General features: G+C 41.2%; 1 protein-coding gene across 3 annotated transcripts in view; it reads right to left on the bottom strand.

Annotated features, from left to right (window-relative positions):
• Window positions 1–2,467: 2,467 nt before the first annotated feature.
• Window positions 2,468–17,850, bottom strand: part of LOC117979750 (uncharacterized) — a 36,227-nt gene continuing 20,844 nt past the window's right edge. For 2 of the 3 annotated variants that reach the window (XR_004670698.3, XM_034957279.3), the window contains exons 2-3: window positions 7,161–7,234; window positions 2,468–6,145 (exon numbers count right to left, since the gene is read on the bottom strand). Coding sequence is in view for 1 of the 3 variants with exons in the window: in XM_034957279.3 (XP_034813170.1) it covers window positions 6,116–6,145; window positions 7,161–7,234 (104 nt within the window). In the remaining 2 variants the exon portion in view is untranslated. The remainder of the gene's footprint in view (window positions 6,146–7,160; window positions 7,235–17,850) is intronic. The other variant, XR_004670697.3, reaches the window with a different exon arrangement.

Genomic DNA, 17,850 nt, shown 5'->3' with positions numbered 1-17,850 from the left:
ATCCTGGAGCGAACTTACCAGGATCCCCAGTCACTGCCAGAGAACAATGAACACAATGGGCCTGGCGGGAACCTTGCTTGGCCACTTGGTGCTCCTGGAGGTCACCAGAAGCTCTACTTTGGATCTCACTTCTGACATCATCTGTTAAAAGGGAAACCTTAGCCAAATTAAATTTTATTGAGTTTAATTGACCAAAGAATTATTCATGAATCAGGCAGCCTTCCAAGTAGGCTCAGAGACTCCAGTGAAGCCACGAGATAGAAGATGATTGAAGGACAGAAAAAGGAAAATGATATATAGAAAACGGAAATGAGGTACAGAAACAGCGGGATTGGTATAGCTTGGCATTTGCCTTATTTGAACACTGTCTGAACAGTTGGCCTTCTTTGGTTGGCCAAAACTCAGTGATTGGCACAAAAGTGGACTATAGTCTACCTACACCTCCATTTAGGTTATAATTTATCATGTACAGATAAACCTTTAGGCTGAACTTAAAATATGTAAGGAAGTGGCTTTAGGCTAAACTTGATTTACCAATGCCCTGCCTGGGTATCCTTTACCAAGATATACAAGAGAATATTGTACTTTCTCAATGGGGAACTCTACTAGCCACCATCTTGAGTGTCCACACTTAGTAGCATTATTGATAGTGCGGCAACTTTTACACTGAACTCAGTTAAGCCCCAACACCTAATTTTCAGTTTACGAGAGAAGGGGAGGTTGGGAGGGCATATAGGAACAAGTTAAATAACCTCATTAAAGAAAGGTCAGTCAAGTCAGAATGTGAAACATTTTACAAGAAAACTGATGTGGACTTTTAAAGAAGTCAATGCCATTAAAAACTTGTTTTTTTTTTTTGTTTGTTTGTTTTTTAAGAAAAGCAAGGCAACTATTCTAGACTAACAGAGACCAAAAGGCCTAATAGCCAAATGCTTTGTGCGAACACAGACTAGATCCTGCTTTAAGAAAAAGCTATAAAAGACATTCTTAGGATAACTGAAGAAATTTAAATAAGAATGGGATAGTAGATATATGGAATTATTGTTAATTTTATTGGATGTGACAATGACATTGTATCTTGTAGGAGTTGATCTTTATTCTCAGAAGATGCAGACTTAAGTATTTAAGAGTGAAGCACCATGATGTCCGCAATTTACAACCAAATTGTAAAGCATAGATAGATAGAGAATAAACATGACAATACTTTGACAATTTTATTGAAGTAGGGGATACACAGATATACAGGGATTTGATGTATTCTTTTAACTTTTCTGTCGGTTTGAAATTTTTCATAATAAAATGTTGGGAAATGTATTTAAAATGGAATTTGTCTGTAAAAAAGAATAAGAATCAAATGCTGTAAAATATTTGAATATATTTATTCTGAGCCAAATCTGAGTGACCATGGCCCATGAGGCAGCCCTCAGGAGACCCTGAGAACATGTGCCCATGGGGGTTGGGCCACAACTAGGTTTTATACATTTTAGGGGGACATAAGACATCAATCTATACATGTATGATGTACATTGGTTCTGTGTGGAAAGGTGGGACAACTGGAAGTGGGCAGGAGGTTTACAGGTTATAGGCAGATTCAAATATTATCTGATTGACAACTGGTTGAAAGAGTTTATCCAAAGACCTGGAATCAATAGAAAGGTGGAGAACAAGTTTCTTATTATGCAGATGCGGCCTCCAAGTAGCAGGCTTCAGAGAAAATAGATTGTACATGTTTCTTACAGATTTAAAAAGATGTCAGACTCTTAGTTGATTGTCTCCTAGATCAGGAAAAAGGCCCAGAGAAGGGAAAGGGGATTCTGTACAGAATGTAGATTTTTTCCCCACAAGAGGCAACTTTGCAGGGCAATTTCAAGATATGGCAAATAAACCTATTTGGGGTTAAAATATTTTGATTTCCTTCTTTATCTGTCATGTGATGTTATGCCAGAGTCGGGTTGGAACGTAAGCCGTGTTATAGGGGGTTAACTAAATCCCCTCGGATGAGGCTTTATTGTTTGTGGGGCATGACTCCCCAAGCCCCTTAGATAGGAATTTGGGCAAGACAAGGAAAAATGTCTGCGTTTATCCTCAAATTACTCTATATACATACTGTTATGCCACCTGATTTTTTAAAACTTATCAACATGTGGAGTGTGTGTTTCCATGTCAGTGCATACCTTGTCCTCTTTATCCATTGTATAAACGTCAACAGGAGGGTTTGAATTTCAAAATCCCTACTGGAGATTTCTAATTGTTTCTCTGCAACAAACTGTTTTGCCCTAAGGTAAATAAAGAAAGAGAAAGGGAGGGCCAAAGATTCTTTAAAAGGTTGATTATTCTTTCACCTAGTTGCATTTAAAATAACAAAATGAAGAAAATAAGGAGGAGGAAAGAAAAGACTTTCCACCCCACCCACTGCCACCCCCACAGACAATGTGGCATGTCTGAGCATCCTTCTTGGGCTGGCCCGAGGTTAATGAATAAGTGGTGAATTTTGAGTTGACATGATCATTGACACTGTGGCCCTCAAGGGGCTTGTGCAAGGCTTCCCGTGTGCACTTTGATGCCTGTGATGACAGGAGCCTGGACCGTGAACAGCTGCAGCTTCAGCCTGAACCTATGCTGACACCGTCCTCCATCCTCCAGGATGCTTCTTTGAAAACTGGTTTCATTTCCATGTGAAAGAGTATATATGTGCACATTTATAATTTTTCATACATGTGTAATTGCAAGCATATTATATATAATTATTTTTACTTCCTCTATTTTTAATTTTTTTTTCTGGATTTCCCCCACTCCTTCCCCCATTTCAACCCCACTTTATCCATTGCAGTTCCTCAAGAATCCATGATAACCAAGTTTCCATGAGCATGATAATATTTTCATCAATGCTCAAATAATAACAGAGCTAGAGCCATTCATATATATATATGTATATGCATATATGCAGTTTCCTTATCATTGCTCATTTTTTCAAAAATGGAATCATATTGCATATACTTCTCAAAATCTTGCTGCTGACTCAACAATACTTTGTGGAAACTCTTCCAGGGCAACTGGTCACTCCTGCTCTAATTCAGAATGTATAATTTCCATTGTGTGGCTATACTGTATTTTTTTCAACCATTCTTCCACTGATAGACAATTCTGGGTTGGTTTATTTATTTATTTATTTATTTAGGTCAAATGAGTGATGTTACAATAAAGATTATCTATATCTACATCCATAGCTATACAACCTCTGATTGTGGCAGATGCTTAACAGATATTGCTCAATTGCTTTCTAAAGATGTTCACCCAGCACACCTCCACCAGCAACGTCTGATTGCATTATTCTCCTTGCATTGAACTGTTTATGAATGTAAAATAAAATCTTGTTCATTTCATTTTCTTGTCGACTAATACATCTAACCATCTTTTTGTATGTTTGGTGGCCATTTGGATTTGCTCATCTGTAAATCTTCTTTTCATATTCTTTACGCATTCTGCTATGGGATTGTTCAGACTTACCACTTTGTGAAAAACACCATATCTCTTACAGATATGGCTTCATTTTCTGTAATATAAACCTAGCATTTATCTGCTGACTTTATGTAATTTTTCACTCTACAGGAAATGATTTTCATCTTAAAAATATTTTATAATATTGATACAGGCAGGAGACAGGGAAATACTGGGCAGCAGAAGGCAACTCCCTGGCAAGGGCCCCGCCCTCAAGCCTGGAAACCCGAGGCCCTAAATTGGAACAGGCAGTCCTGTTTTTGGCCCAAAAGTTGCCTTTCAGACTGCCATGCCCGTCTATTTCGTACCCATATAAACCCCAAATCCTGGGCTCCAAGAGCAGATGAACAGAAGAGCAGAAGAGTGGCAGAACTGAGAGGCAGATAAGTGGGGAGCAACTTGAGGAGGAGCAGTCTGGGGAGGAGGGAAGAAGTCAAATGGGTTGGTAGAAAAGGAAGATTCAAGACTCAGCAATGCTTGGGGTTGAGAGTGAAGGGACAGGTGGGAGGGAAAGAAGGAAGATTTGGGATGAGTCACACTGGGAACAGAGATTAGGGAGGGAACAAAGTGTGAAAAATGCCCGGATGTAAGGCCCCTCATACCGTTTGCCCATTTTTTGACAAAAATTATCTAGGTTTTGTAGGATGGAGAAATCGAAAATGCTGTTTTCTGGCCATTTAGAGCCATTATCAAGTTTGTATTGGGGCCAAGCAGTGTTGCAGAAGAAAATAAGACACTTAGGTTTTAGATCAGGTGAGAGTTGAAGAGGTTTTAAGTTTTTTAGAACACAGGCTAAAGGAGGAGAAGGAGGAATGGAGGGTGGAAGGTTGCCCATAGTAAAAAGGTAAGTTTAGAGAAAAGAGAGGGTAGAGACACGAGGTTGGGCGGGGGGGTGGTACTTGCCACCCAGGGGAGGTGGTACTTGCCACCAAGGTGAAGGATCATGGCAGGCATCCCCGTGGTGATCAGACACCTCTGAAATATGGGTGAATAATCAGGCAGGCATCCCCGCAGTGATTAGACACCAAGGGAAGACTGTCTTCCCGAGTCCATGACTGGCACTGGAGTTTTGAGTTCACGGATAAAATGTGTCTCCTCTGTCTCTACCAGAAAGGGAAAGGAACTGAAATTAAGGAAGGGAGAGATTGAAGGGTGGAGAGATAGCAAGAAAGCTTGGAGAAGAGAATAAAAAGAGGCCGCTTACCCGATTTAAAATTGGTGAGATGTTCCTTGGGCTGGTCTGAGGATCCGACGTCATAGGTGGATCTCCTCACGGAGAGAGGGCAAGGACAGGGGATTGATCTCCTGAGGGAGATCCCCTGTCCCAGGTTTTTCAGCACCAAATGTTACACGAGTCCATGTGAAGAGACCACCAAACAGGCTTTGTGTGAGCAATAAAACTTTTTAATCACCTGGGTGCAGGCAGACTGAGTCTGAAAAAGAAGTCAGCAAAGGGAGATAGGGGTGGGACAGTTTTATATGATTTGGGTAGGTAGTGGAAAATTACAGTTAAAGGTGGTTATCTCTTGTGGGCAGGGACGGGGCTCACAAGGTGCAGGGTGGGGAGATCATGAGACTCGTTGCCCAGGAGAAGGAATGTCACAAGGCCAATTGATCAGTTAGGGTGGGGCAGGAACAAATCACAATGGTGGAATGTCATCAGTTAAGGCAGGAACTGGCTATTTTCACTTCTTTTGTGGTTCTTCAGTTGCTTCAGGCCGTCTGGATGTATACGTGCAGGTCACAGGGGATCTGATGGCTTAGCTTGGGCTCAGAGGCCTGACAGACAGCAGAGCTAAAAGAGCACTGGAGCACACACACTGGGGCTTCAGGAGTCACAGACACACACCCCTAGATGCCACCATGGGGTTGAAGCCCAAAAGCGGTGGCCCTGGCACCTGCGCTTGCCCATCTGCATGCTCCCCCTCCCATAAGGTGTTTCAGCAGTGGTGGAGGCTGAACAGACTAGCCACACTCCTGTCACATGTCCTGTGAGGGGGTCAGAGAACTCTCCCATTTCATCTGGAGTCTCACCTGGGATCCACAAGGGTGAACACAGATGTGGAGCTGTCATGCCTCCCTTTCCTGCAAGTAAAAAAAATATTGGCTGTTTCCCTTCATGGAGATCTAGCTGTTGCCGGGGACTGGAGTAAAACCCTGGGGCAACTGAAGGCATCTTTTGTTGCTGGAAAGCCCAAAGACTGAACTCCGTTGGCCAAGACAGGCGGACTTAACTGTGGTATCTCTTCTCCTTTCACGGTTTGAAGTGGCTCTATCTCTTCCTTTGTAACGTTAAGGGTTTTGCTACAGACTGCAGCAATGATGTTAAACAGAATGAGCATTTGGCCTAGCCATCAGAGGTGCAATTCAGAACAATGTGGCTTCCGTTTGGTGAGACACCAAACCCCACCTCAATGGCCTCAGGGTCCCGGCACAATGGCTTCCCTTCTTACCCCCTCCCCTCCCATCTCCAGCGGCTGGGCATGTCCATAGCATACACAAGGTGCACTCAATGTCCATGAGAGGTGGGAGAAAACTACGCCTGCCGCTGGAACACTGCACGGCCAGCTGGCTGGCTGGCGCCCCCTGCTCGCTGTTGCTGTGTCAGCAGAGCCTTTCACCCAGTGGCTGAAGGATCCTCACTGGTCTGAAATGGGGGAAAGATACAATAATTAAAGGAATCCATTTTCACAAAGCAAGAGGTTCTTCCCCCAGGACCCCCCCACCCCCCGTCTTTTGCCCCTTAAGCTTTTTTTTTTTTTTCCTCCTTTTCTGTGCAAAAGGATTCTTTTCCAGCCCTAGCCCTCTGCTTATGCTAGGAAAAACAACGAGGAAGCGACCCCTGCTGGCTGATAACTGCAAATCTGGCAAGGCCCTTTTGAGACAATCTAAACAGATACACGCAGGCCCCTGAAATACTTTTTTCTTCTTCTTCTTCTTCTTTTTTTTTTTTTTTTTTTTTTTTTTTTTTTTTTGTCTCAAACTCAGTTCCAAGCTTCAGGCTGAGGCTCTAGAAAGGAAAACCAGATCTGAGGGATCCAAAGTCAGGCAACAGGCACAATGTAAATGGGCAGGGGCAAATTCCTGTTGACTAAAGCCCTGCTTCATGGAAGGAGGCCATGGTCCATGGCATAGATGCGACCCAAGGAACCCAAAGGTTGCTGACAGTAGGGGGGATAGAGACGTAGATGAGGATGGATAATTCCTGTTCTCTAGGCCCTCCCTGCTTCACAGGTGCAGGCCACAATAGCATCCATGGGTGGCATCTGTCTAAGGTTGCCAGAACTCAGGGATAAGAAGACAGAAGGGAAAGCGGGGATGCCCTGCTTTCTCTCCATCACATCCTAAGTTTTCATTGGAAGAAAAAAGGGAAATGAGGGATGCCTCTATTTCCCTGTCTTTCAGAATAGGCAACCAGCTCTTTTTACCACCCCCAGCTTATACTCCTCTGGAGTGCATCCTGAACCACTGGGGCTGCTTTGACCCTCAGAGTCTGGAAGAAAAATGCCTCATAGCCCTCTGCACAAAGGTTTGGCCAAATTATGAAGGATGGCTTGGCTTCAGGAAGGAACAATTCATTTCAATACCATCCAGCAGTTGGATCTTTTCTGTAGATAGGAGGACAGATGGTCTGAGGCCCCATATGTGCAGGCTTTCTTTACCTTGCAGGGTAATCCAGAGATTTGCCGACACTGTAGGATTGATCCAGACCTCCTGTTTGCCATCTCAGGAGAGGCTGCAAGAAACAATCCCAGGTAACTAAAGAAATGAATCCCAGAGGCACCCCCAGCAGAGGAGCCAGCTCCCTCCAACCCTGCTCCTCTGGGTCCACCCTGATCTCCCTATCCAGCTTCAGTCTCTCACTTACCCAGTCCTAGAAATCCTCACCCCAGACAAGCCCCAGTCTCACTCTTGCCCCTCCAACAGATGCCTGGTGAATTTGGCCCCAGTAAGGTCCAAGTCCCCTTCTCTCTACAGAACTTAAGTAAATTAAGGAGGATCTTGGCAAGTTTTCAGATAACCCTGACAGATATATAGAGGCTTTCCACAATTTCACCCAAATATTTGAACTCTCCTGGAGAGACATGTGTTACTTTAGAATCAGACCCTGATGGACACTGAGAAGCAGGCTGCTCTGCAAGCCGCAGAGAGATTTGGGGATGAGCTTTGTATCACATATAGCTCAGCGAAGGGGACGAAATTTATCCAACTGGAAGAGAAGCAGTACCAGTGACTGACCCTGGTTGGGCTCCCAGTGATGAGATGGAGGCTGGAAGAGGAGATACTTTCAGGTGTGCATAATGGAGGGCTTACATAGGACTAGGACCAAGCCTTTCAATTATAGCAAACTATCCATGATAGACCATGGATTTAATGAAAATCCCACTGCCTTCTTGGAGAAGCGAATAGGGCCTTAGTTAAGGCATACCTCTCTATCTCCTGATTCCATCGAGGGACAACTAATCCCAAAGGAGACACTTATTACTCAAGCAGCCCCTGATATTAGGAGGAAGTTGCAGAAACTGGCCCTGGGACCAGATAGTACTTTAGAGGACCTCCTGAAAGTTGCCACCTCGGTTTTTTACAGTGGAGGTAGGGAGACAAAGGAAAGAGACAGAAGCTTTAATGGACACCATGCAAGCCCACAAACCCCATAATTCCCAAGGTGCACCTGTTAACTGCTACAGACGTGGTGAGAACAGTTAGCTCTCTCATAAAGTTTATCTGCTCCCTTACAAGGTTTAATTTCTTTCACCAGGGTGAGACAGATTGGGGTACAATGTTGTTAGTATATTTCACTTCTTATTTCTGTAATCTTTGGCACTAGATTTTTTCCTTGTATAACACACATGTTTAACCCATGTATACTTAACCTTATGAAACTTGTTTTTATCCTCTCTCACCTAAAGGCAATCAAAACTCCAAATGGTCAGGCAACCGAAGCCTCGGACAATGGCTTCCTTTTGCTGGGGACCCTTACATAGACCTCTGGAAGGACTCAGACTGTCATTTTCTCCAAACAATGCCCCTTGTCAGCAGGAAGTAGCTAAGACTGGTCGTCATCCATATTCTAAGGGCAGTTAGATATGCCTCTTGAGAGGAGGGGAAATGATATGGACAGGCGACAGGGAAATACTGGGTAGAAGAGGGCGGCTCCCCAGCAAAGGCCCTACCCTAAAGCCTAGAAACCCAAGGCCCTAAATGGGAACAGGCAGCCCTGTTTTCATGCCCAAAAGTTGCCTTTTGGCCTGCCATGTCCCCCTATCTGGTAGCCATATAAACCCTAAACTCTGGACTCCAAGAGCAGATGAAAAGAAGAGCAGAAAAGTGGCAGAACAGTGAGGCAGAGAAGGAGAGAAGAGAAGGAGCATCTGAACATCTAGAGTTCAGCTGGGGACGGTCAGAGAGAAGATCAGCCACTGGATGGCCAAACTCCAGGGGAAGATCATCTTCCCACTTCATCCCCTGTCCAGCTTCCTATCCATCCCACTGACAGCCACCTCCATCACCCAGTAAAATCCCCACATTCACCATCCTTCAAGTCCATGTGTGACCTGATTCTTCCTAGATGCTGGACAAGGACCTGGGTACCGAGAAGGCACTGAGCTGGTTAACACTTAAGCTGTCTGCAGATGGTAGGGCTAAAAGAGCACTGTACCATGCCCACTGGGGCTTTGAGAGTCACTCCACATGTCTAGGTAAACATCCCTATATGCCACTGTGGGTCTGAAGCCCAAAAGCACTCACCCTGGCTCCTGCACCTGCCCATCTGCATGCTCCCCTTCCTGTAAGGGGTCTGAGTAGTGGCAGTGGCTGAACAGATGAGCCAAACCCCTGTTGTACATCCTGCAAGTGGGTCAGGGAACTCTCTCATTCCGGTATTTTTCTTTAAAAAAAAAATTAACCTCTTGGTTTCCAGTATTAATTAATAAGTTCTTTCTTGCCCTCTAGGGTGGTCATGTAATCTTATAGATTTTTTCTTGCAGGATTTCCATTATTTTGCTTCTTAAGTCATTAGTATATTTGGAATTTAATTTTGTATATGGTATAAGATGAGAGTCCAATGTAATTGTTTTGCAAATGGACAGCTGGTTGTGCCAGTACCGTTCATTAAACAATTTCCCATTTTCCCACAAAATTGAACAACGATCTCTGTCATGTGTGAAAATTCTACGTCTGTGTATACACACATACACATATATATATATGTATATTAGGATCTTACTTGCTGTTTCATTGACCCATTTGTCTATTCCTACATTAAGGCCATATTGTCTCAATGACTACGGTTTTACCCTATGCTTTTGTTCCTAGTTAGGCAAATCTTCTCATTGTTATTGATCTATTTTATAACTTTCATTTGCCATCCTTGGTATCTGTTTTTCCCCATAAACTTTAAGATCATCTTAACCAATGGAGAGAAAAATGTTGTTGGGATTCTTGTTAGAATTGCACTGATTTTTAATATTAATTTTAGAACAATTGGCATTTTGATGCTATTCAGTTTTCCCATTCAAGATTATGGTTGTTTTCTATTAGTTCGGTTCTTGCTTTATGCCTTTCAATAAGGTTTATTAATTTTCTTTACAGTTTCTATACTTTTCTTATAAGTACATTCCTAAATTTTTGAAACTTTTAAAGAAAAATAGTAGTTTTATTTAATATCACATCCATCCATCTTAAATTTTCTTATTCCACCTAGAAGATTTTTTATAACAACTTTATTGAGGCATAATTTACCTACTAAAAAATGTACTCATTTAAAATGTACAACTTATAACTGTCAGTAAATTTACAGATTTACACAAACATCACTCCAATCCAGTTTGCATTTCCCCATTCCCAACGCCAGTCTAGACAAGCACTGATTTGCTCTCTGTCTCTACAGTGTTGCCTCCTTAATAGGTTCTTGGTTTTCTATATATAATTGTATCATTCTGAGCAGAGGTTATTTTATCTCTGCCTCCAATGTTTATTAGTCCATTTTCATGCTGCTGATAAAGACATACCCAAGACTGGGAAATTTACAAAAGAAATAGGTTTAATGGAATCACAGTTCCACATGGCTGGGGAGGCCTCACAATCATGGCAGATGGTGAAAGGCATATCTCACATGGCGACAGACAAGAGAAGAATGAGAACCCAGTGAAAGGGGTTTCCCCTTATAAAACCATCAGCTCTCATGAGACTTATTCACTACCATGAGAACAGTATGGGGGAAACCGCCCCATGATTCCATTATCTCCCTCTGGGTCCCTCCCACAACACGTGGGAATTATGAGAGCTATAATTCAAGATGAGATTTGGGTGGGGACACAGCCAAACCATATCACAATGCTTATAGAAATTATTCCATGTTCTTATTTCATTGCATTCACTACAACTTCCAAGACAATGTTAAATAATGGTGAGAATGAGTATCCCTCTGTAGTTAAGGGTTTTAATTAAAATGACGTTAGTGTTTTGTAGTTCAAAATAATACTTGCTGTTAATTTTGGTGGACCATCTTTATTAAGTAGTTTTCCTTGGTTCCTGGAGTTTTTATTAAGAACAACTGATAAATTTGGTTAACTGCATTTTCAGCTTGTGCTAATAAAATAATGCTTTTATTTCTTAGGTTTTCCTGATATTAAGCCACTTTTTCATTCTTGGAATAAACCCTGCTTGATAGTGTACCATTTTTTGAAACATTACTGATTTGTTTCACTAATGTTTTATTTAGAATTTTTACATCTATATTCAGAAGTAAAATCGGTATATAGATTTCTTATATTTCTTTTATACAATTTGGGTGTTAGAGTTCTGCTGACTTGTTATAATGAATAGGAAAATTTTCCCTTTTTTTGTAGGTTGACATAGTTTAAATAGCACTAGAATGATTTGTTTATTGATCCTACCTGGCTCTGGTGCCTTATTCAAGGGGAGATTTCCTATCACATTCCCAGTCTCTTCTATGGTGGTTTTCTATTCAACATTTCCGCTTCATTTGTATGAAGTTTTATAATTAATTTTTTTCTAGGAAATCATTCATTTCATCTAGATTTTGAAATTTGTGCCATGGGTGTATATTTAGCTTTCACCTATAATTCTTTTTCTCTCTCCTGTGACTATCTTCTCTTATTTTTATTTCTATTTTATGTTTTAATAATTTTATCTTTAAGTTAAATTTTTTTGTAGCGATAAGATCTCACGATATTGCCCAGGTGTTAAATTCCTGGCCTCAAGTGATTCTCCCGCCTTGGCCTCCAAAAGTGCTAGGATCACAGGCATGAGCCACCATGCCTGGCCTCATCTTTTATTTTTACCAATTCTCTCTTCCTTATTTCTTCTGTTTTCTGGAGTTTACAGCTGAGTCCTTCCTTACTTCCTTCATTTTCTGATGTTGTTATGAAGTGCTCCCCTTTGGGTTGCTTTTCTTTAGTCTGCACTCTTTATTCTGACCACCCCCATGATTCAAGTTCAGCTGGGAGCATGTTTTTTAACATATATATATATATATATATATATATATATATATATAAAACTTTTGGTCCTATTTTTATTAGTTGTTTCTGATATTATTGAATCCTGATCAACAAAATTTTTTTTATTTTTGGACACAAGGATTTCATGGTAAATTCCTTTAAATGTTTAAGGGATATAGAAAAAGTACATTCTCCCTTCTAGAGATGTAAGATTATTTATCTATATAAATAGACACACAAGGATGCAACACACACATATGTATGTATAATCACATTTGATTCCTCTTTTTATTTAAAAAATTGAGATGAAATTCATATAGCATAAAATTCAACATTTTATAAAGTGTACAATTCAATGGCATTTAGTATGTTTAGTACAAGTTTCAAAACATTTTCATCATCCCTAATAAAACCATGTACCTGTGAGCAGTCACTTCTCAGCTGCTCCACACTCCCAGCACCTGGCCAAAAACCATTTGCTTTCTGTCTCTATAGATTTGAATATTTCACCTGATATGGTTTGGCTGTGTCCCCACCCATATCTCATCTTGAATTGTAGTTCCCATAATACCCACATGTCCTGGGAGGGACCAGGTGAAAATACTTGAATCATGGGGGAGGTTTCCCTCATCCTGTTCTTATCGTAGTGAATTAGTTCTCGTGAGAGCTGATGATTTTATAAGGGGTCTTTTCCCGACCTCTGCTCTACATTTCTCCTTGCTGCCATCATGTGAAGGACATTTTTGCTTCTCCTTCCATTATGATTGTAAGTTTCCTGAGGCCTTCCCAGCCCTGCAGAACTGTGAGTCACTTAAACCTCTTTCCTTTATAAATTACCTGGTCTCAGGTATGTCCTCCTAGCAGCATGAGAATGGGCTAATACAGTAAATTGGTACCAGGTAATGGGGTAATGCTGTAAAGATATCTGAAAATATGGAAGCAGTTTTGGAACTGGGTAACAGGCAGAGGTTGGAACAGTTTGGAGGAGTCAGTAGAAGACCAGAAAAATGTGGGAAACTTTCGAACTTCCTATAGACTTAGAGGGCTCAGAAGACAGGAACATGTGGGAAAGTTTGGAACTTCTTAGAGACTTGTTGAATGGCTTTAACCAAAATGTTGATAGTGATATGAACAATAAAGTCCAGGCTGAGGTGGTCTCAGATGGAGATGAGGAACTTGTTGGGTACTGGAGTAAAAGTCACTGATATGGTTTGGCTCTGTCCCCACCCAAATCTCATTTTGAATTTTAGCTTCCATAATCCTCATGTGTTGTAGGAGGGACACAGTGGAAGCTAATTGAATCATGAGGGTGGGATTTTCCTATGCTGTTCTCATGGTAGTGAATAAGTCTCACAAGATCTGATGGTTTTAGAAACGGCAGTTCCCCTGCACATACTCTCTTGCCTAACTCCATGTAAGATGTGACTTTGCTCCTCCTTTGCCTTCTGCCATAATTGTGAGGCCTCCCCAGCCATGTGGAACTGTGAGTCAATTAAACCTTTTTTTTGTAAATTACCCAGTCTTGGGTATTTCTTCATAGCAGTATGAAAATGGACTAATCCAGTCACTCTTGATATGCAAAGAGATGGGTGGCATTTTGCCCTGACCTAGAGATCTATGGAACTTTGAACTTGAGAGAGATAATTTAGGGTATCTGGCAGAAGAACTTTCTAAGTGGCAAAGTGTTCAAGAGGAAGCAGAACATAAAAGTTTTAAAAATTTGCAGCCTGATGATGCAGTAGAAAAGAAAAACCAATTTTCTGGGGAGAAATTCAATCTGGCCCCAAAAATTTGCATAACGAGAAGCCAAATGCTAATCACCAAGACAATGGGAAAAATGTCTCCAGGGCATGTCAGAGACCTTCATGGCAGCCCCTCCCATCACAGGCCTGGAGGCCTAAGAGGGAAAAATAGTTTCCTGGGCCAGGTCCAAGGCCACTTGCTGTGTGCAGCCTTGGGAGTTGGTGCCCTGCATCCCAGCTGCTCTAGCCATGGCTAAAAGGGGCCAATGTACAGCTCAGGCTGTGGCTTCAGAGGGTGCAAGCTTAAGCCTTTGCAGTTTACATGTGATATTGAATCTGTGGGTGCACAGAAGTCAAAGATTGAGGCTTAAGAACCTCTATGAAGATTTCAGAGCATATATGGAAATGCCTGGATGCCCAGGCAGAAGTTTGCTGCAGGGGTATAGGCCTCATGGAGAACCTCTGTTAGGGGAGTGTGGAAGGGAAATTGGGGGTCAGAGCCCCCACACAGAGTCCCCACTGGGGCACTGCCTGGTGGAGCTTTGAGAATGGGGCCACCATCGTCCAGACCCCAGAATGGTAGATCCACTCACAGCTTGCATTGTGCACCTGGAAAAGCCACAGACACTCAATGCCAGCCCATGAAAGCAGCCAAGAGGGAGCTGTACCCTACAAAGACACAGGGGCAGAGCTGCTCAAGGCCATGGAAGCCCACCTCTTGCATCAGCACAACTTGGATGTGAGACTTAGAGTCAAAGAAGATCATTTTGAAACTTTAAGGTTTAATGACTGTCTTATTGGATTTTGGACTTGCATGGAGCCTGCATCCCCTTAGTTTTGGCCAATTCCTCCCATTTGGAATGGGCTTATTTACCCAATGCCCATACCCCCACTGTGTCTAGGAAGTAACTAACTTGCTTTTGATTCTGCAGGTTCATAGGTGGAAGGGACTTGCCACGTCTCAGATGAGACTTTGAACTTGGACTTTTGGGTTAATGCTGGAATCAGTTAAGACTTTAGGGAACTGTTGGAAGGGCATGATAGTTTTGAACTGTGAGGACATGAGATTTGGGAGAGGCCGGAGTGGAATTATATGGTTTGGCTCTGTGTCCCCACCCAAATCTCATCTTGAATTGTAGTTCCCATAATCCCCATGTGTCATGGGAGGAGCCAAATGAAGACAACTGAATCACTGGGCAGTTTCTCCCATCCTGTTCTCATGATAGTGCGTTAGTTGTCATGAGATCTGATGGTTTTATAAGGGACTTTCCTATCCTCTTCATTCTGCACTTCTGTCTGCTGCCACTCAGTGAAGAACATGTTTGCTTCCCCTTCTGCCATGATTGTAAGTTTCCTGAGGCTTTCCAAGCCCTGTGGAACTGTGAGTTGATCAAACCTCTTTTCTTTATAAATTACTCAGTCTTGAATATGTCCTTATAGCAGTGTGAGAATGGACTAATATACAACCTATACATGGAATCATACCATGTGACATTTTGTGTCTGGCTTCTTTCACCTAGCATGATGTTTTTGCTTCTTATCCACCGTGTAGCATGTACCAGTATTTCAATCATTTTTAGGCCAAAAAATATTCCATTGTATGGCTATACCACAACTTATTTGTCCATTCATCTACTGAGAGAACTCTGGATTGTTTCCACCTTTTGGCTATTGTGAATAGTGCTGCTACAAACACTTGTGTCTATGTATTTGTTCAAGTTTCTGTTTTCAATTGTCTTCGGTATGTACCTAAGGGTGGATTTGATGGGTTATATGATAGTTCCCATTTTAACTTTTTGAAGAACTACCAAACTGTTACCATGGTGATTGAACCATTTTACATTTCTGCCAGCAATGCATAAGGGTTGCAATTTCTCCACATCATCAACAATTCTTACTTTCTGTGTGTGTGCTTTGTTTTCAAGGTAATAGCCATCCTACTATTTATAAAGTAGTATTTCACTGTGGTTTTCACTGGCATTTCACTAATGACTAATGATGTAGAGCATATTTTCATGTGCTTGTTGGTCATTTGCATATCTACTTTTGGGAAATATCTACTCAACTCATTTGCCCATTTAAAAAAAATTTGGTTGTTTGCATGCTCATTGTTGACTTATAAGAGTTCTTTATATATTCTGAATATTAGACCCTTATTAGATATATAATTTACAAATATATTTTCCCATTTTGTAGGCTTCTTTTTTTCTTTCTTTTTTTCTTTTTTTTTTTCTTTTCTTTTTTTTTTTTTTTTTTGAGATGGAGTCTCACTCTGCTATGCAGGCTGGAGTGTAGTGGCATGATCTCTGCTCCTTGCAAGCTCCACCTCCTGGGTTTGCGCCATTCTCCTGTCTCAGCCTCCTGAGTAGCTGGGACTACAGGCACCCGCCACCACATCCAGCTAATTTTTTGTATTTTTAGTAGAGATGGCATTTCACCATGTTAGCCAGGATGGTCTCGATCTCCTGACCTCATGATGCTCCTGCCTCGGCCTACCAAAGTGCTGGAACTACAGGCATGAGCCACCACGCCCGGCCCCTTTTTTCTTTCTTGATAATGTTTCTTGATGCACAAAATTCTCACTCACTTTTTTGACTATGACATCTGTCCTGTTATTGCAGAAATACATTGAAGTCTTTTACTCTTCTTGTATGTTTACCAATTTGTATTAGTGAGGATTAAGTTTGGCTCATACAATAGAAAGAAACTAGATTGGATGTATATATATATAGATCTTGGAGACAGGATATTTCTCTCTTGCCAAGGCTGGAGTGCAGTAGTGTGATCTCAGCTCATTTCAGCCTTGAACTCCCAGGCTCAAGTACTCCTCCCACCTCAGCCCCCTGAGTAGTTGGGACTACAGGCATGGGCCACCATGCCCAGCTAACTTTCACAAATTCTTAATTTTTTAGTAGAGACTGGATCTCACTATGTTGCCGAGGCTTGAAAATATTTTAAATACAGAATATTTAGTACCTTACATTAAAAAATGCTTAGAGATGGGACACCACAGGGTGATGTGGTAGCACCACTAAGTTACAAGAACCAGGCTTCTTGTATCTGTTTGCACCACCATTCTTAGCATGGGTTCACCTGCATTTCTTAAGACAGCTGCTGGAACCATTGTGTCCTATTCAAGAAGGAAGAATGAAGGCAGGCAAAAGGCACATTTCTGAGATAGTGATCTCAAAGAGACCTTTTCGGAAGTTCCACAAAACACATCTGCTGACATTTTACTAGCCTGGTTCTAGTTGCATGATCATTGTGGCAGAAAAAAAAAAAAAGCCTGAGAAATGTGGTCTGTTAATCGGGTACATTGTAGCCTGCAGCAGAATCAGGCACCTCTCATGAGTAAGAAAGGAAAATGCTATTGGGTAGAAAATGGACACAGCTTCCTGGCATTTCTAATAAATTATTTTTATGTACTAAACAGCTATATTTGGTGCATATAGGTTAACTTCTGTTGTATCTTCTTTACAAGTTATGCTTTGTGTATTTAAAAAATATACATTTTTAACCAGTTGGGAGTTAGGGAAAATGTATTTACATTTATCTGTTTTAGTGCTTTTAATCAATGGTTTGGTTGCTACTGACATTGTTTCCTTTTTACTTGTATTTTCCTTTTTACTTGTATTTGTTTATTATCTCTTTATCTGCCTCTTTATTTGCAATGTTTTCTTACCACTTTGATGACTGTTTAAACTCTTCCAAAAACAAATTATGTTTTATTTTTTAACTCACTATGGCAGGCTCTGTATTTTTGGGGAGGTTAAAAATGTGGAATACTTCATCTCATTTCAACACGCCAGTGTGCCCCTTCTGAGGGTGAAGCACCACAGTGTTGCAGGCTTCTTTGATAGGAGATGGGCAAGGTTTGGGTAAGCATTTATTTTTTAAATTGTCTCTTAAAAAAACTTTTTAAAATTGAAAAATAAAAATTGTATGTATTTATGGCACAGGAATTTAGTCAATTTTGGGGTTTTTTTGGTATGGTGACTTTAATCTTGATTTTATTCTTTCCATCTTGACTTGTTTTATTTATTTTACATGATTGCTCTTTAAACATATTTTTATTTTAATTTTCCCATTGTTTATTTAAGGTTCTACATTAGTCTTTTATTCCTACTATTATTTGAGAACTCAAT

Source organism: Pan paniscus, chromosome 2 (genome assembly GCF_029289425.2).
Source record: "Pan paniscus chromosome 2, NHGRI_mPanPan1-v2.0_pri, whole genome shotgun sequence".
Classification (NCBI taxonomy): Eukaryota; Metazoa; Chordata; class Mammalia; order Primates; family Hominidae; genus Pan; species Pan paniscus.
This window is presented reverse-complemented; position numbering and strand designations above follow the sequence as displayed.